Source organism: Lithobates pipiens, unplaced genomic scaffold, assembly GCF_037356315.1.
Source record: "Lithobates pipiens isolate NorthernLeopardFrog02 unplaced genomic scaffold, aLitPip1_a1.2 Scaffold_28, whole genome shotgun sequence".
Classification (NCBI taxonomy): domain Eukaryota; kingdom Metazoa; phylum Chordata; class Amphibia; order Anura; family Ranidae; genus Lithobates; species Lithobates pipiens.
Genome location: NW_027507789.1, coordinates 29,312,186 through 29,332,885, shown reverse-complemented (window position 1 = coordinate 29,332,885; position 20,700 = coordinate 29,312,186). Strand labels below are relative to the sequence as shown.

The 20,700-nt window shown below is 45.4% G+C and overlaps 1 protein-coding gene across 4 annotated transcripts in view; it reads right to left on the bottom strand.

Moving 5' to 3' along the window:
• Positions 1-20,488, bottom strand: part of MTCL2 (microtubule crosslinking factor 2) — a 169,975-nt gene extending 149,487 nt beyond the window's left edge. For 3 of the 4 annotated variants that reach the window (XM_077458975.1, XM_077458978.1, XM_077458977.1), the window contains exon 1: positions 19,814-20,488. In XM_077458975.1, coding sequence (XP_077315101.1) covers positions 19,814-20,281 — 468 coding nt within the window. In that variant the 5' untranslated portion in view covers positions 20,282-20,488. The remainder of the gene's footprint in view (positions 1-19,813) is intronic. The other variant, XM_077458974.1, reaches the window with a different exon arrangement.
• Between the last annotated feature and the right edge of the window lie 212 nt (positions 20,489-20,700).

Here is a 20,700-nt window from a genome sequence, read left to right as displayed (position 1 = left end):
TAATAATAAAAAAATAAAAAAAAAAAAACACTTTTGAAGGGATTATTTGCAAATGGAAAAAAAAAAAAAAAAAAAATACCAAAAAATACAAAATAACCATCAATCCCCCTCGATCTGGAGCTCCATGCAAGATTTTGCCTCATGGGGTAAGGATGATCATGAGAAAAAAATAAAAAAAAATAAAAGTGAGGGATCAGCCCAGAACTACACGAGAGGAGCTTGTGAATGATCTCAAGGCGGTTGGGACCACAGTTACCAAAAAAATAATAAATTGGTAATACAATACGCCGCCATGGACTGAAATCCTGCAGCGCCCGCAAGGTCCCCCTCAAGAAGGCATATGTATAGGTCCAACTGAAGTTTGCCAATGAACATCTAAATGATTCAGGATTGGGAGAAAGTGCTGTGGTCAGATGAGACCAAAATGGAGCCCTTTGGCATAAACTCGACTCGCCGTGTTTAGAGGAAGAAAAATGCTGACTTCAAGAACACCATCCCTATAGTCACTGAGGTGGAAACATGACGCTTTGGGGCCGTTTCTCTGCTAAAGTTACAGGCCAACTTTGCCACTTTGAGGGGCCAATGGACCGGGCCATGTGTTGTAAATTCTTGCATGAGAACCTTCTTCCCTCAGCCAGAACACAGAAGGTGGGTGGTGGATGGGTCTTCCAGCATGACTATGACCCAAAACATACCGCCAAGGCAACAAAAGGAGTGGCTCAAGAAGAAGCTCATTAAAGGTCATGGAGTGGCCTAGTCAGTCTCCAGATCTTAAACCTATAGAAAATGTATGGAGGGAGCTGAAACTTCAAGTTGCCACGTGACAGCCAAGAAACCTTAAGGATTTAGAGAAGATCTGCAAAGAAGAGTGGACCAAAATCCCTCTCGAGAGGTTTGCAAACCTGGTAACCAACTACAAGAAATGCCTTTCCTCTGTGCTTGCCAACAAGGGTTTCTCCACCAAGTACTAAGTCATGTTTTGTTTGGGGATCAAATACTTATTTTACTCACTGAATTGCAACTCAATATAGAGCATTTGTACCATGGTTTTTTTCTGGGATTTTTGGTGTCCGAGTTTTCTCCAGGTCTTATCTTGGGTTTGGAAACATTAGTAAGATAATGTAACTTGCTAGAAAAATGACAAATTGCAAATCAGCCATGCAGACCACTGCACCTTCCTCCAGCCACTTTGTACAGTGTGAATTCCCAGTGAGTCTATGATGTCTGAATTAATACCGCTAGATAAAACAGAATGAGGGGCTATTATTTATTTATTTTATTTTTTTTTTATTTTTTTAGATGATACTTTTCATTATCTGGGTTTGTTTTAATACATACACAGATAGGTATAAAGCTATAGATGTTCCTGATTTTAAGGGAAAATCCCAGGACTTTGAATATTTTCCCATTACAATCCAAATGTTCATCCCACTGTGGGCTTTCCAAATGACTTCTATTTATAAAAAGCCAAAAACTATATATAAACCAACTAATGAGAAACAATGCAACTAGGAATGTGAAGTATATACAACATTGCACATGATTAGCTAAGCTTTATCGTCCCAAAATAAAGCATGCTTGAAAATTGGTGTCAATTATGAACAAAGAAAAATAAAATAAAAAATAGCTTGATAATAATAATGACATGTAAAAACAATGGAGCAATCTAGGTGTTCTTCAGAAGGGAAGGCACCATAGTGAAAAGAGTAAATGTATCATAACCAAGTAAAGATTAAAGTGGTTGTAAGCCCTCCCCAGCAACTTGATCCCATGTAAATCAGCATAAAAAACCCTAATGAACACTGCGTGTAGATATCCCCATACTTGCTTAGTATTGTTGTAATCCTTTTTGTTCTGTAGAAGGACCTCACTGAGCATGCCCAGATCTCCCCTGATTTACGGCACACTCTCTATGTCTTATCTATCTGTTATCAGGACTTCCTATGGCACAGCACTGATATCCCAGGAGGCTGCAGAATGACTCAGAGCTTCCTCCTACACACCATGTGACCTCACATGGAGTGTAAAGCAGGGCATGGGAAAGCATTACTGCAATCTTATCAGCTGAAGCCGATAGGACTCAAAAAGGCAAACACTAGATAATCAGCACAAGTAAATACTATGAAATAAAACAAGTCTGCTATGAACAGGGAAGCAGGGTTGCCATAGAAACGTTGGATTGAGAAGGAGGCTTGGTTAACAGTACAGGAAGTGCTCAATGTAAGGGCGGAAATACACTCCACTGTGGACTTAACAATACTTAAGATGGTGCTGCCTAACCCCTGGAAACAAGTCTTTTAAAACCTTAAGTAATATGCAATTTGGACTGGATTACAGTGGCTATAGTTTGATAATTACTTATTATAATGGTCTAAATGAAAAGAAGCATCAGAGTGGGAGAGTTTACTTCCTCTTTAAGGGCCCATTCAGTCCTTTGCTTCCTAGATCATTCATTTACATTTCCATGCAAATGAGTGGCACTGTAATTCACTTAGACCCCTTTCACACTGGGACGCTTTGCAGGCGCTACCGTGCTAAAAATATTGCCTGCAAAGTGCCCTGAAAGAGCCGCTGCTGCGTCTCCGTGGTGAAATCCACGAGGGCTTTCACACTGGAGCGGTGCGCTGGCAGGACGGTAAAAAAAAAAAAAAGTCCTGCTAGCAGCATCTTTGAAGCGGTGAAGGAGCGGTGTATACACCACTCCCGCCCATTGAAATCAATGGGGCAGCACGGCTATACCGCCGGCATAGGGCTGCTGCAGCAGCAGTGTGCTTCGTGCAGTAGGGAAACAGCGGTGTAGCTCTAAGGCTTCACTGCCGGCTTCCCTTACAAGGAATGGAGGTGGCAGCACCTAAGAGCCAATTGAAAAAATATCAGCTGGGGTGAGGACATCGCTGGATCCCTGGACAGGTAAGTGTCCTAATATTAATAGTCAGCAGCTACAGGATTTGTAGCTTCTGACTTTAGTTTTTTGGTGGGGGGGGGGGCTAGAGCTCCTTCTTTAATGTTCCGTGCTATGGCCTTATAGCACTGAAATCCTATTAGTTAAGTATCCACCGTTTCCATAGGATCGGTGTGATCTCTCTGTGTGCATTTATGCCTTTCATTTGAGTCCTCAGTGTTCCTTCCACATTTTGCAAATAGGTCAACTTCTCAACTTCTATATGTCTTTAAACACAAGTTTGGTCTAATGTTTGTATGACTGTAGTACGGACATCAGTGTGTAAGCTTCTTTAGAAGAGAATGACGTAAATGGTTGTACATATAAAAGAATTTCTGAGTAATATAAGTTAATTAAACCTTGAGTACTATAACAATCCGTACAGTAGTTATATACAGTATAAATATCAACACCATCTACTAGGAGTATATGGAAACTATCAAAGTGCTGCCAGGCTGAAAGCAGGGGAGCAAGGCATGTGCACAAGTAGGTCTCCTCATTTCAAACAGTTGATGGTGAAGGGATGCAGAGTATACTCTATATTACCAAAAGTATTGGGACACCTGCCTTTAGGCTACATTTACACAACTTCAAAGTTGTGCGTTTTTACAACAACTTGGTTCAGGTTCCCAATGTAAAAAAGGCACTAAAACGCCTGAAATCTACCCGAAAAAAGCTCATGTTCTTTTTTCAGGCATTTTGCTTCAAGTGACAAAACACTCAGTGAATAGGTGCCATTAAAATGAATGGGATTTTGCTTGTTGTGCGTTTTATGAGCTGAAAATGCTCAGGTGTGAATGCACCAGTCAAGTGACTTACCTGACGAAGGGGCCCTGTGTGGCTCCAAAACATTGGCGTATGCGTACAGCGTGACCGTGTGAATAAAGTTTTGGATCCTTCTGGGGAATCCTTAAAGTGCTGATGACCTTTGCAGTCCTGTGCACATACTTTCATTTTGTATGGCTCAAATCGCATCCGCACCAAAATGTTGCAGAACCATCCCCCCCCCCGCACCTGAATCACATTGGGTGTGAACACCCATGCAATGCAATTCTGGCAAGCGCACTGCATTTTTACGATCCGTTTTGAGGTGTCATTGAGCCAACATTGACACCCACAGCAGATCACATGGACGCCATGCAATTACTATGCAGTGCGATGCGATGGTAGCGTGACCACGTGAATAAAGTTTGGATCCTTCTGAGGAATCCTTGGTGTGCGGATTACATTTCTACCCTTTGATTGCCTACGATTTCCAGCCAGTGATCATTACAGCATCCAGCATTACTACAACCAGCTTTTAGGAACACGTGCGTGGGGAATATAACATGTGCACAGGAATGTGGTGCAATTTCTGTGCCAATCACATGTGGTGTTCTGCATACACCAGTGTGAATCCAGGCTTAAAAGTAGAACTAAGGAAGGGATTTTCATTTTTCCATTTATGGGGGGGGATTTTCCTTCACTTCCTGTCTCATAGCCAAAACAAGAAGTTATAGGAAATCTGTCCAATGAGAAGGAAATCCCTGGTTGTCACCAGAACTAGTGTCCCCATGGGAAGATTTCTACTTTGTTACTGTTCTGGGGACAACCCAAAATGTAGGGGTCTAATCCATCTCCACTATCCAGGAAAAAAAAAAAAACCCACACACTTGCGTGACTTTGAAGTGCAACTTTGACGCAACTTTGGATGGGTGAAACGTGGATGCGACTTTGACTTTAACCAATGATAATGGACAACTGTTGCATTTTTACATTGCAGTCTATGGCACTCAAGTCGCATGAAAATTGGCCCAAAGTACTGCAGGAATCTTTAAAGTCATTGCGACCACCAGTCTCACATATTTGAATGGTTGCCATTGGAAAACATGGGGTGTGACTTGTCATGAGACTTTAGTGGCCAATGTGGCATGACAAGTCGCGCAAGTTTGAATAGAGAGTCTAAGAATCGACAAGTAGTTCAGCAGCTGACCTCATTGACACACCCTGCACCTGCCCCCATCCTCCAGGAGATTGATCCTGCCCACCTCTGTAGTTAGATGCAGACATTGTAAGCGCCATTCTCCCTGAATACACAGCCAGTGCTTCCTGCACTGATCAATTTGTGCCTTATTTTCTTCTTGTATAGATTGTTCATTTGGCAGAGTGTGCAGGGGCTGATTGATCACATAACAGCCTATGGAGGAACAGGGCTGTAGTATTGAAAACAGGAGAAGTGTGTCCCTGAAACTCTGTACAATCACATTGTATGACGAGCGTTACAATCTCCTTTAGGTCCACCATCAACTATGTAGTGCAAGGGCCTGAAAAAGTGAACTTTCAAATTGCATCATCTCATTCTGCAACATTTATTGGCATTTGCAATAACAATGCAGGTTATGCTTTAGAGCAGGGGTATTGCATTAAAATTTATGGAAGTCCAGTCAGATAAAATATTCTTCCAGCAGAGGTCCAAATCGCATGTTTGTGCGATGACCGCATTGCCTCCTCACAACCAATCACCTGCTTGTTAACTCATACAGCCCCCACCCTCTGCCCAGAGCTGTCCTGCCTCCAGCTGCCGCCTTTGAAAATGGTAGCGGTTATGGCTGTGGGCAGAACAACTCCTAAAGGGTGGCACCACAGAGGTCCGGTTGAGACATTGACTCGGTCCGAATCCTGACCGCAGTCCGCCATATAGTGATGCTTGCTTTAGGAGTAAAATATTCTAGTTATTCTATTATTTTTGGAGTGGCAAACTGAAAGAACCAGAACAGACTGAAAATACATTTCTTCAGTGGCAAGTAAAAGCTGGGAGTAAATGGCTGCCGACTGGTCCATGTGGGCACAGATGACCTCTATATATGCCTTGCCACTGTTGTAGAAATGACAAGTACCAGCATGCCATCCTTTCACAACAAACTATCTGGGCTCAGCCATTCTTCCCATGACTTGTAGATTAAAAGACAGATTCTCTATGCAGTCACAGCATCTACACTGAGCACAGCATGCGAGTCCTGCCAGCCATTTCTTGGCACAGAACCTACCATTAAGGAACAATAAAACAGCGTTTCCAAACACTCCAAAGATGGTATAAACTTTCACACCAGACTGTTTTAAAAAAAAAATGTCCTCAGAAAACACCATGTGGGGACACCTGGTGCAAAACCTCCGCTGACAGCTGATACACCATGTCTGCCGTTAGGAAATTTTAACCCTCCGTTGGTCAGTTCTTGCAGGCCATTTGTGTTTACCTTACAATATACAAGACATTCTTTTCTGTTTGACTTTTCTGAAACGCCCCAAACGTTACTTTTTGTTTTATTTCCATTGCATACCACTTCAGCTATACCGATGTCCATTTTCCAATTACCTTTTGTGGCTCTGGCTGAAATAATGGCAAAGGGTCAGTCCATCCAGAAGGTAGATGGCCACTGCGACGAGTCAACCCACTGAGCTCCTATTTTGGAGTTGCTGGCTCTGCAAATCTTCAAAGTACAATTAAACCCTCAAAAAAACCTATTGAGCATAAAGTACTTTTTAGAAAAACCAACGTAGGCACCAAAAGGTGGGAGGTCAATGAGGCACACCTCAAGGAACCCCTAGCAACCCTAGAGTTCCACCAATGCCTGGACGAGAATGGATGCTCTAGGAACTGAAGAAATGGCTTGGTAAGCTACAAAATGTCTTCAGCTCTATTCACACCTGGGAGATTTGAATCCCGGGTGGAATCGATGCGATTCTTCCCACGATTCAGAATAGCGCCATAACGTGGGGAGCATTTTCGATGACATTATTTCTCAATGGCACCCCAAACGCAGTGTGATTTTGCTGCAATCGTTGCACGACACATCGCGCAAACACGCAAACTTTTTGGCCGTCCCGTAAAAAAAAATAAATAAATAAAAATAAAATAAAATAAAAAAATCACACTGCATTTGGGGCGTCATTGAGAAACAATGGCATCGCAAATGCTTCCCGCGTTTTGCCACAGTTATGAATTACAGGAAGAATTGCGGCGATTCCTCCCAGGATTCAGATCGCCCAGGTGTGAATAGAGCCATAAATATGTAAACCCAATTTTTTTATATTCCCCGATATGTGCCTGCTGTACCATGTACTTGCATGAAAAAGTATCCTGTTCCCTTTGTGCTGCGTCCTTTTAGTTAAATCTCTTGTATTCCTGCCAGTCCCTCTACTTTTTTTAAAAACTGACCACACTAGGCATGAGAGCACATATTGGTCAGTTTTTGTTTTAAGTTGCAAGCCACATTGAAACGGGAATTTGGACCTCTGATTTCATTGCAGCTTGCAACTTAATTTAACAAAAAAGTCAACGCAAGTCACAATGAAAAAACAAAAAAAATAAAAATCTCAAAACTTTGGGGTTTTTAGTATACTCATGCAAATGCTTAGTTAATGTCTACGGGATATACCATGACCTGGATACAGGATAATTGAGAACCTTCCCAGACATACTTGGGTCTAATTAGGCTTAATGTACAAGCAACATTTTTACAACCTCTCCTAAACTATTTAACTTAAATACTAACCCATGTTTAAAAATAAATAAAACAAACTTTTTTATTAAATAGCCAAAAATAAAAAAATGGCTGTAAATGAAACTCGGCTAAATGCTAGTTATCGGGTTTGGCGGTTGAAATGCCTCTAAAAACGCGTTGTCTGAACTACCGTATTTTCCGGCGTATAAGACGACCTTTTACACGTAAAAAAATTGGCCAAAAAGCAGGGGTCGTCTTATACGCCGGGTCAGCTCCTCGGATGCCGGCTGGGTGTTCGGTAATACTGTATGTAGCTTCGGCTACAAACATTATATACCGCTGAGCCAATCCTGGTGAGCAATGTATTCAAATGAATACAAAGCCTGCTCGGATTGGAGTAACGACCTCTGCCAATCCGAGCAGGCTACTCTGTAGCCTGCTCTGATTGGCTTGGAGAGTCAGAGCGGCGCGGGCTGATGATGTTACAGCCTCTGCCAATCCAAGCAGGCTTTGTATTCATTAATAGAATACATCGCTCGCTGTGATTGGCTCCAGCAAATGCAGGAAGAAGGAAGAAATATGAAGCCTCGGAAGCCTTGAAAGCCGGGTCGTCTTATACGGTAAGTACAGATTTAAAAGCATTTTTGTCCTGTAAGATTAGGGAGTCGTCTTATATGCCGGGTCGCTTTATACACCGGCAAATACGGTAATTTTTTTTTGCTTTCCAAAAAAGGCCTCTAAAAACTCAACTGCCTAGAAGCCACTATAAACGTCCCTGTGTATATGTACTGATGAGATAACAGAGGAGAGTTCAGGAGTAAATGAAAAAAAAATGCCCAACTAATCCTAAACGTCCGCTTAGCAGCAGTGTACATGAGGCCTTATTTTTTATATTTTGAATCTAACTGCTCTTGTGGTAGTGGGGGGGGGGGGGTGTCTTGTTTTTTTTTCCGATGCATTTTCCATTTTATGAAGTAGGGGGGAAAAAAAAAAAACACAGTGAGCCAATCTTAGTTTTCAGAACAGCCCCAGCATAGTGTAGACACAGGTCTGCCCACTGATATTCCTTGAAAGAAGAATAGACTTTGTAGAGCGAACTCTCGGAAAACGTCAAGTCACTAAATGTAACCCTCAGTATAAAACACACAATACTGGTCTACAGTGCAAGGGAAATGTAGAATATAACCAGCACACTCATATATAAAAACACAGTTGTGATGATTAACCTGGAAAGCATTACATCCATCCCATCTGAATATCAGGAAATGATCAGTTTATACTTGATGATTAACACTCCCCCGCAGCCCCTTGGATAGTGATAAACATGTACATTCATGCCGTACACAGGGCCCCATCATGGTTTAATCCTAGTGAAAGTCAGAGAATAGAAGGTGAACATATAAATCTGGGCCCACAACCTTTCCAGTGCCAAATCTGTCTGCTGGAGTCAGGAGTGCCCCACAGACCATCCAATCTTCAGAACCAAATCTGCTCAAGTTGTAGCTAAGGGGAATGCTTGCCCTGTCTGTCAGTATGGCAGAATTCAGGAGATATTCTAAGATGGTGACAGCCCGACCAAGAAGATACCATCGAAGCCTTCCACAATCCTCCAGTGTCACACCAGGCCAAGAGGTCCTCCCAGCAATTCTACTACTAAAAAAAAAAAAAAAAAAAAAAAAAATGTACAAGACAAGGCTACAATGATATCTAGTAGTAAAATATTAATGTGATTTCATCCACACCGAGCTAAACTGACTAAAAAGCCTTCTCCAATACATGGCAGGACCTGTATGGGATCGGTCAGATGCTACAGGTGGAAGCAGCCAATTCAGGCCCCTTTCACACTGGGGCGGTGCAGGCTCCGGCGGTAAAACAGCTCCATTTTTAGTCATAGCGGTGGCGGTATTCGGCCGCTAGTGGGGGCGGCTTTACCCCCCCCCGTTAGCAGCCGAGAAAGGATTACAACCACCGCAAAGCGCTGCTGCAGCGGCGCTTTGCCGGCGTTACAACCGCGCTGCCCCATTCATTTCAATGGGAAGGAGCGGTATACATACTGTTCCTTCAGACCTTCACCGCTCTAAAGATGCTGCTAGCAGGACTTTTTTACTGTCCTGCCAGCGCACCGCTCCAGTGGGAACTACCTCGGGGCTTTCACACTGGAGTGTGAGGAGCAGCTCTTTCAGGGCGCTTTGCAGGTGCTATTTTTTTTATCACTATAGCGCCTGCAAAGTGCCTCAGTGTGAAAGGGGTCTAAAAGCTCTGCCTGCCTAAAGAAGGCAGCAATTCCTGAATGCAGCTCCTGCAAGGGCTGAAGAAAATGAGGTGAGCTCTTAGACCCCTTTCACACCAGGGCATTTTTGCAGGCGCTATAGCGTTAGAAATAGCGCCTGCAATCCGCCCTAAAAAAGCTGCACCATTGTCTGTAGTGTGAAAGCCCCGAGGGGCTCACACACTACAGCGGTGCGCTGGCAGGACGTCAGGGAAAAGTCCTGCCAGCAGCTTCTTAGGAGCGGTGTGTTTACCACTCCTCCACCGCTGCTCCCCATTGAAATCAATGGGGCAGCGCTGTAATACCGCCGGCAAAACGCCCCGCTAGTGCCCGAAATGCGCGGTAAAACGGCGCTAAAAAAAGAGGCATTTTACCGCCCACGCTATGGGCGTTGTGGTGTGAAAGGGGTCTTAAAGTGGAAGTCCATACAAAATCTAAAATGCCCACATCTATAGACACCACGGATCGAATACTAACATCTCTATCCCTGTAAAGAAAAGATGAGTACCGTATACATTCCTTTTTGGAAGCCGATCTGACCCGCTGCGATCCGATCTCCAGCACCGGAACCTCTGCAGAGGACAACGGCTGTGAATAGAATGGGAAGCGACATCACCCATAGAGTTACTACGGGGCTTCCGTTGTCCTCCGTCTCCTCTGCACCCACCTACACAGGGAAGCCACAGCTGACAGCTCAGCATGGGATACAGTCAGAGCGGGTCAGATCGGCTTCCAAAAAAGTTATGTATACTTTTTTTAATGATAGAGGTTAGTGTTACATCCATTGTGTCTATAGATGCAGGGATTTTAAATTTTGCATGAACTTCCACTTTATGTTAGATGGTAGGGATGGAAAATAGAAATAACATTATATTTAAGTTTCTAGCATCTTAGCTATTCATGCCTGACTCTTCTTTAATGTAAACAGAGGGAAAGCACACAGCCAATATAGTAATACAGCACACAGCCCATATAGGAATACAGCACACAGCCCATATAGGAATACAGCCCATATAGTAATACAGCACACAGCCCATATAGTAATACAGCACATATAGTAATACAGCACACAGCCCATATGGTAATACAGCACACAGCCCATATGGTAATACAGCACACAGCCCATATGGTAATACAGCACACAGCCCATATAGTAATAAAGCACACAGCCCATAGTTAAGGAGTTTCTGTGTTTCCATTTCAAACTAGATTCAGTTGGAAAAGAGTGCCCTTCAGAGGGGAGAGAGAGTGAAATAAAGAGAACACCACCCATCAAATTGTGGGGGGGGGGGGGGGGGGGGGTCAAGTGAAAAAGACCCATGAGATGGTGTGGGGTGGGGGGGGTTAGAGAAGATTCGTCTGTGGGGGTGGTGAAGACCCGTATTGAATAAACCAGGCAGAACATACAATAGTTTCAGTGTTACATCCGTATAGGAGAATCCGGGACACCACTTTTGTTCAGCAATGGATTTGGGTGGTTGCCACCCTTCGTGGTCCACCCTTAACTGTGGATGCCAACACTGCTGCAGATCTGACCACCCACCTGACAGGGTATTACCTGGCTTGTAACACATGTAAAAACACAGCTACCCCAAGGCAGGTCGCCTAATCTTCACCACCCACATGGCAATTTTGGCACAGTCAAAACACAATAGAATTCCATAAAGAAATGTTATTTAACCACTTTCAGACCGGACCATTTTGCTGGTAAATGACCAGAGGTCTTTTTACACTTTGGCACTGCGCTGCTTTAACTGGTAATTGCGCGGTCATGCAATGTTGTACCCAAACAAAATTTGCGTCCTTTTCTTCCCACAAATAGAGCTTTCTTTTGATGGTATTTGATTGCCTCTGCGATTTTTATTTTTTGCGATATAAACGTAAAAAGACCGCAAATTTTGAAAAAAAATGATATTTTCTACTTTTTGTTATTAGAAAAATCCAATAAACTCAATTTTAGTCATACATTTAGGCCAAAATGTATTCAGCCACATGTCTTTGGTAAAAAAAAAGTCAATAATTGTATATTTATTGGTTTGCGCAAAAGTTGTCACATCTACAAACTAAGGTACGTTTTCTGGAATTTACGCAGCTTTTAGTTTACGACTGCCTATCTCATTTCTTGAGGTGCTAAAATGGCAGGGCAGTACAAAACCCCCCCAAATGACCCCATTTTGGAAAGTAGACCCCCTAAGGAAATTGATAAGAGGCATGTTGAGCCCATTGAATATTTTATTTTTTTGCCTCAAGCGATTGAATAATGACAAAAAAAAAAATTTTTTTTTTTTTTTACACAAAGTTGTCACTAAATGATATATTGCTCACACATGCTATGGGCGTATGTGAAATGACACCCCAAAATAAATTCTGCTGCTTCTCCTGAGTATGGGGATACCACATATGTGGGACTTTTTGGGAGCCTAGCCGCGTACGGGGCCCCGAAAACCAAGCACCGCCTTCAGGCTTTCTAAGGGCGTAAATTTTTGAGTTCACTTCTCACTACCTATTACAGTTTTGAAGGCCATAAAATGCCAAGATGGCACAAAACCCCCACAAATGACCCCATTTTAGAAAGTAGACACCCCAAGCTTATTTGCTGAGAGGCATGTTGAGTTCATGGAATATTTTATATTTTGCCACAAGTTGCGGGAAAATTACAAACTTTTTTTTTTTTTTTTTTTTTTTAACAAAGTTGTCACTAAATGATATATTGCTCATGCATGCCATGGGCATATGTGAAATGACACCCCAAAATAAATTCTGCTGCTTCTCCTGAGTACGGGGATACCACATATGTGGGACTTTTTGGGAGCCTAGCCGCGTACGGGGCCCCGAAAACCAAGCACCGCCTTCAGGCTTTCTAAGGGCGTAATTTTTTGATTTCACTCCTCACTACCTATTACAGTTTTGAAGGCCATAAAATGCCAAGATGGCACAAAACCCCCACAAATGACCCCATTTTAGAAAGTAGACACCCCAAGCTATTTGCTGAGAGGCATGTTGAGTCCATGGAATATTTTATATTTTGCCACAAGTTGCGGGAAAATTACAAACTTTTTTTTTTTTTTTTTTTTTTTCACAAAGTTGTCACTAAATGATATATTGCTCACGCATGCCATGGGCATATGTGAAATGACACCCCAAAATAAATTCTGCTGCTTCTCCTGAGTATGGGGATACCACATATGTGGGACTTTTTGGGAGCCTAGCCGCGTACGGGGCCCCGAAAACCAAGCACCGCCTTCAGGCTTTCTAGTGGCGTTACAGTTTTGAAGGCCATAAAATGCCAAGATGGCACAAACCCCCCCCAAATGACCCCATTTTGGAAAGTAGACACCCCTAAATTTAGGGGTACACTAGTGAGACTAGGTAATAAATGGCGGGTGCCCTGAAACTATAAAAAAATAACTAACTAACCAGCGTCACCTGTAACAGTTATATGGTGATCACTGGTGAAAGGGTTAACTAGGGGGCAATTAGGGGGCTTTATGCGGTAGTATATGGGGGTCCCTGGCGCTATAAAAAGCTGCAGCGAACCTAAATACCTACCTGCCTAACTAGCGTCACCTGTGACACTAATACAGCGATCAGAAAAACGATCGCTTATTAGGCTGGGTTCACACTGGAGCGATGCGGGAACGCCACGAATGCGCGGCGGGTTCCCGCATCGCATGCCTCCCGGCGGCAGTTCACACTGCCCTATGCGAACTGCTGGGAGTGTCAGTGAAATGTTACTGACACCCCCAGATCAGTTCGCATATCGCAGTGCGATCTGCAAACTCGGATCGCATGGTGTGAACACCCATGCGATCCGATTCTGCTGCGGGCCAAAAAAAGGGTCCCGTGCGAATTTGCGGCGGGTGCGGCGAATGGCTGAACTCGAATCGCACAGAGATCGGATGTGATTTGCACTGCAGTGCGGTGCGAATCACATCCGTTCTCATAAACCGCTGCAATGTGAACCCAGCCTTAGTGACACTGGCGACGGGGGGTGATCACGGGGTTAAACCTTTATTGGGGGGGTTAGGGGGGTACCTTAGAACTAAAGGGGGCTAACCCTAACTGCCCTAACAGTTATTAGTCACAAATGACACCCGCCGGGTGATCAGGGGGTTAAACCTTTATTAGGTAATAAATGGCGGGTGCCCTGAAACTATAAAAAAAATAACTAACCAACCAGCGTCACCTGTAACAGTTATATGGTGATCACTGGTGAAAGGGTTAACTAGGGGGCAATCAGGGGGCTTTATGCGGTAGTATATGGGGGTCCCTGGCGCTATAAAAAGCTGCGGCGAACCTAAATACCTACCTGCCTAACTAGCGTCACCTGTGACACTAATACGGCGATCAGAAAAATGATCGCTTATTAGGCTGGGTTCACACTGGAGCGATGCGGAAACGCCGCGAATCCGCGGCGGGTTCCCGCATCGCATGCCTCCCGGCGGCAGTTCACACTGCCCTATGCGAACTGCTGGGAGTGTCAGTGAAATGTTACTGACACCCCCAGATCAGTTCGCATATCGCAGTGCGATCTGCAAACTCGGATCGCATGGTGTGAACACCCATGCGATCCGATTCTGCTGCGGGCCAAAAAAAGGGTCCCGTGCGAATTTGCGGCGGGTGTGGCGGGTGCGGCGGGTGCGGCGAATGGCTGAACTCGAATCGCACAGAGATCGGATGTGATTTGCACTGCAGTGCGGTGCGAATCACATTCGTTCTCATAAACCGCTGCAATGTGAACCCAGCCTTAGTGACACTGGTGACGGGGGGTGATCACGGGGTTAAACCTTTATTGGGGGGGTTAGGGGGGTACATTAGAACTAAAGGGGGCTAACTCTAACTGCCCTAACAGTTATTACAGTCACAAATGACACCAATGCAAAAAAAAAAAAAAAAAAAAAAAAAATGACATTGGTGTCACTGTGACTGGGGGGCAGGGGTAATTGGGGGGGTGATCGGGGGGTAAAGGGGGGGTGTGAGTGTGCCTGGCATGTTCTACTGTGTGTGTGAGTGTTGGTGCAACTTACTGATCCGCTCTCCTCCGTGTCGGAACGAAAAATACCGACACGGAGGAGAGAATACATCACTTCCTCTCCTGTGTTTACATTACAGGAGAGGAAGTGATGTCACCGGGGATTTCTATTCGTCGGGAGCGATCGCGAGGGGGTGGCCATGAATGAATGGCCGTCCCCTCGTCCGGGATCGCTCCCGTACGAATACCGACCGCCGCAGGCACCGGGCGGGGGCCCGATCGGGCCCCCGACCCGCGGGAGGCAAGGGACGTACATGTATGTCCTTATGCCTGCCCGTGCCATTGTACCGACGTACATCGGCGTGCGGCGGTCGGCAACTGGTTAAAAGCTGCAGAGTTGTGTTCACCTACAAGGATCCCATAACTGGATAGGCAATGTTCTTTCATTGGTGAATTTAACCTCTTACCACTGGCTGCTGATTTGTTTCACATCAAGGACTTCCCTTTCTACGCCCCCGCAGTTCCTTACCCTCAGAAATTCATGAATTAAGGCTTCCGTGGGTGCTCAACCTGTGGCCCTCCAGCCGTTTCGGATCTACAAGCCCCCCCCCCATGCCTCAGCCTTTGGGACTCAAGCTTTTAACTGTCAGCCTTGCAATGCTACATGGGAACTGTATTTGCGCAACCGCTGGACGGTCACAGGTTGAGCAGCCATGATTGAAGCAAGCAATGGCTACCTATCAGGCTCTATTAGCATTGAGCCTTTAAGGCTATAGGACAGCCCGAAATGCCTGAGACTAACCACGCACCCACCACTCATGCCTCGCCCCCACAGTTCCTCACCTTCAGATTAGGCTATCAGTTTCTCTCAGTCATTTTAGGGTATGGCAGCCAGAATAGACTCTCCAACTATATCCCAGGCCCTCCCCTGCAGTTCCTCACCAGAGTGTAAAGAATTAACTCCTCCCCCCACAATTCCTCATCTTCAGATAGTCATGAATTAGGTCAACAATGGCAACCCAACGGTCCCTACTACCCATGCCCCCCACCACCACCTTGGCTTTGCTGCCGCAGTTCTGCATCTTCATATTGCTGTTCTATTGATTTCTCTCAGTATTGGGGTAACTTAAGGCTATGGAAGCCAGAATGGACTCTAACCACAACCCCACTTTTTCAGCCCCGCCCCTGCATTTCCTCACCAGAGAGTAATGAATTAACCCACCCCCCCCCCCCCCTCCATATTTGCTCACCTTCAGGTAATATCAATTTCTCTGCATTATTTAAGGGTAAGTTCGTTTTATCAGTTTCTCTCAGTAATTTAAGGGTATGGCAGACAGAATGGATTCTCCAACCACAGCCCAACTATCCCAGTCCCTCCCCTGCAGTTCCTCACCAGAGAGTAGTGAATTAACGCCTATCCCCATGGTTTCTCACCTTCAGATGTTCATGAATTAGGGCAACAATCGCAACCTAACAGGTTTCTCTCAGTATTTGTGCTACTTTAACATTATCCAGAATGGCCTGACTCTCTAACCACATCCCTCCTACCCTAGCTCCACAGTTCTGCACCTTCATATCGCTATTCTATCAATTTCTCTCAGTAATGGAGAAATTTAAGGCTATGAGAGCCAGAATGGACTCTAACCACACCCCCACCTTTCCAGTTCTTCACCAGAGTCCTGAATTAGCTCCGCCCCTACGGTTCCATATATTTAGGTTTTCATGAATTAGCTCCAACAATGGCAACCTAACGGCTTGTCTCTGTATTCTGCTACTTTAACGCTACATGCCAACCAGAAAAGGACTGATTCTCCATTTCTACCCTAGCTCCGCCCCCATGGTTCTGCACCTTCAGATTACCTATTGATTTCTCTAAGTATTGGAGTAATTTAGGGCTATGGCAGCCAGGATGGACTTTCTAACCACACCTCCCTCCTTCCAGTTCCTCACCAGAGTTCTGAATTACCGGTAGCTCTGCCCCTACAGTTCCATATATTTAAGTTTTCATGAATTAGGTCAGTGACAACCTACTGGTTTCTCTAAATATTGGAGTACTTTACTATATGACAGCAAGTGTGGGCTGAAACTCTAACCACCCTCCACGTTTTTAGCCCCTCCCTTGCAGTTCCTCAAAGAGTTCTGAATTAGCACTGCCCCTATGGCTCCTCATATTTAGATATTCATAAATTAGGACAACAATGGCAACCTACTGACTTGTCTCAGTATTGTCTACTTTAAGGCTACTCTCATATTCTCTAATCATGCCCCTTCTACCCTAGATCCGCCCCCATTGGTTTGGCACCTTCAGATCGCCATTCTATTTCTCTCAGCACTGGAGAACCGAAGCTGCAGATTCGTTCCCCAGGTGACACTATCACCCCCCTTTTGCTGTCCATAAATATATCAAGGCTTGTTGTTTTTAATTGTACATCTATCTTGGATTTTAAAGTTTAATGAACTTGTTTTAAAACGTTATCACACCATTGCACGTTTCCATTGTGTTTCACATGTGTAATATATGGAGGAGAAACTGGAAGCCAGGAGGAAATTGGCTTGTGATCAGGAGGAAGGAGTGATCTTTGTGGCAGAATTGAAGCCATAAACTAACCACTACATGAAAGAGGAACCATAGGAGGATCTTCCCATGCTGATATTATTTATCACAGGATTTTTTTTTTTTTTAAAGCCCTTAAGGCGAGGGTACACCTGGTGGGGGGTGTGTGCACACCTGCATGAAGACATCACTATCACGGTTTATTATGTTTGGACTGTTGCAATAATAAGGATTTTTTTTTTTTGTGCAAGACATGGAGCACGTGCGCTTTCCCTATATATAGTGTTTGGACATTGCATTAAGATTAAATTTTTTGCTTTGTATAATGGACTTTTCATATTATTAAGGATCTGTGTGCATCACACGAAGCACGTGCACTTTAAATTATATTTTATGGGTTTTTTTTCACATTATAGGATATTTGCATGAGTTATTAGTTTTATATTCATTTTTTTGTTTTTGTTTTTTTGTTTAGCACCGCACATTTGGTATATCAACAACAGCCTACTGGCTTCACCGAGTACAGCAGTTCTTTACAATATAATAATCAGTGTGGGCTGACCCTCTAACCACACCCCCATGTTTCCAGCACATCCCCTGCAGTTCCTCACCAGAGACTTCGGAATTAGCCCCGCCCCTACGGTTCCTCATATTGAGATATTCATGAATTAGGTTAACAATGACAGCTTACTTCTCTCAGTATATACTTTACTAGTCAGTGTGGGTGAAATCTGTAACCACACCCCCCCCCCCACCTGATAGTCCCGAATTAGCTCCGCCCCTACAGGTCCTCATAGTTAGATATTCATGAATTAGGCCAACAATGACAACCTATTGGCTTCTCTCAGTATTGGAATATTTTTGGCAGTCAGTGTGGACTGAATCTCTAGTCACGCCCCCTTCACCCCCCCCCCCCCACCCCCGCAGTCCCTCATTGAGATATTCATGCATTAGGCCAACAATGACAGCCCACAGGCTGCTTCTCTCAGTATTGGAGTACTTTACAATTTGACAGTCAGTGTGGGCTGATTCTCTAACCACACCCCCACGTTTCCAGCACCTCCCTTGCCATTCCTCAGAGACTACTGAATTGCCCCACACTTCCCCATATTATGATATGCAAAAATTAGGCCAACAATGACAACCTATTGGCTTCTCTCAGTAATGAAGTACTTCCCTATATGACAGTCAGTGTAGGCTGATTCTCTAGTCACGCCCCCGCGTTTCCAGCACTTCCTTTGTAGTTCCCCACCAGAGACTTCTGAATTAGCCCCACCCTTACAGTTCCCCATATCGAAATATGCAAAAATGAGGATCTATTGGCTTCTCTCAGTAATGAAGTACTTCACTATATGATAGTTAGTGTGGGCTGATTCTCTAGTTACGCCCCCATCACTGCCCCCGCGGTCCCTCATTGAGATATTCCTGCATTACGCAAACAATGACAGCCTAATGGCCTCTGTCAGTATTGGAGCACTTTATAATATTACAGTGTTGACGGATTCTCTAACCACACCCCCACGTTTCCAGCACATCCCCTGCAGTTCCTCACCAGACACTTCTGAATTAGCCCCGCCCCTACAGGTCCCCATATTGAGATATTCATGAACTAGACCAACAATCATTATTATTATTGTACAGGATTTATTTAGCGCCAACAGTTTACGTAGCGCTTTACAACTTGAGGGTAAACAATGACAGCCTATTGGCTTCTCTCAGTATTGGAGTACTTTATAATTTGGCAGTCAGTGTGGGCTAATTCTCTAACCACACCCCCACGTTTCCAGCACCTCCCTTGCAGTTCCTCACCAGAGACTTCTGAATTAGCCCCGCCCCTACAGGTCCCCATATTGAGATATGCTTAAATTAGGCCAACATTGACAGCCTATTGGCTTCTCTCAGTAATGAAGTACTTTACTATATGGCAGTCAGTGTAGGCTGATTCTCTAGTCACGCCCCCGCGTTTCCAGCACTTCCCTTGCAGTTCCCCACCAGAGACTTCTGAATTAGCCCCGCCCCTACAGTTCCCCATATCGAGATATGCAAAAATGAGGCCAAGACAACCTATTAGCTTCTCTCAGTAATGAAGTACTTTAATATATATATTATATAAATATATGACAGTCAGTGTGGGCTGATTCTCTAGTCACGCCCCTACGGTCTCTCATTGAGATATTCATGCATTAGGCCAACAATGACAGCCTATTGGCTTCTCTCAGTATTGAAGTACTTTATAATTTGGCAGTCAGTGTGGGCTGATTCTCTAACCACAACCCCACATTTCCAGCACCTCCCTTGCAGTTCCTCACCAGAGACTTCTGAATTAGCCCCGCCCCTACAGTTCCCCATATTGAGATATTCATGACTTAGGCCAATAATGACAGCCTACTGGCTTGTCTCAGTAATGAAGTACTTTACTATAGGTCAGTCAGCGTGGGCTGATTCTCTAGCCCCGCCCCCGTGGTGCCTCATGGAGATATTCATGCATTATGCCAACAATGACAACCTACTGGCATCTGTCAGTATTGGAGAACATTGCAGTGTGGGTTGAGTCTCTAACCACGCCCCTCCTGGCCCCGCCCCCGCGGTCCCTCACCTTGAGATAGTCGTTCTCGGAGCGCAGCTCCTCCATCTCCCTCAGGAGCCCCTCGGTGGCCCCGTCCAGGATGTCCTCGGTCAGGTCGGAGAAGGCCATAGAGGTGCTGAGCTGCATCCGGCTGGACGTGCCCTCGCTGCTTCCCCGGCTGCTGCTGTTCTCCTCCGAGGCACACGAACCCTCCGAGCTGCTGTCCGTGCCCCGGGCCCCCCGGACCGCCTTGCCGCCCTTCCCCCCGGAGGGACGAGATTGGGCCACCACCGGCTTCTTGGCAGTCCCGGGAGACGGCAGCGGGCGGCGGGGCCCGGGAGGGATGACCGACAGGGAGACCGGAGAACCTCGGCGAGCCTTGGACAGGGACCAGCCGCTCAGCTCCTTGGGGCGGGCCGGGGACGGAGCCCGGTTCAGCTTCTTCTTCTTCTCCGGTAACGGCGGAGGGGCTCCCCCTCCGGGCCCCGCCGGCTCCATCGCCGCTTCCCCGTCTCCACACAGCACAACCGGAGCGCGAGCCGCCCGCTTCTCCCCCCCGCCCGGCTCTGTCAGTGGTCCTGCCCGGCGCGTGCCTCTGTATAACGGACGGTGATGTGTCTCCTGAGCGCATCGGACTCATCTACTTACTGGGAGGAGGAGGGGGGGCGGGCCCAGAGATGGGAGGAGAGGACACATCCTGCAGCAGCCACAGGCATCGGTATTGTCAGGGAGATGGAGGCGGGGACTAGACATGTGTACTCACCGCCCCTTTCCTCACACCCACCTATCACAGGCTCAGGATGAGGGATCCGAATCTTATACTGAAGACACAAGTCCTACAAGTCCTACTAACACAATGGGGGTTATTTACTAAAACTGGAGAGTTCATTACCCAATGCAGCTCTTCAAAGAAACCA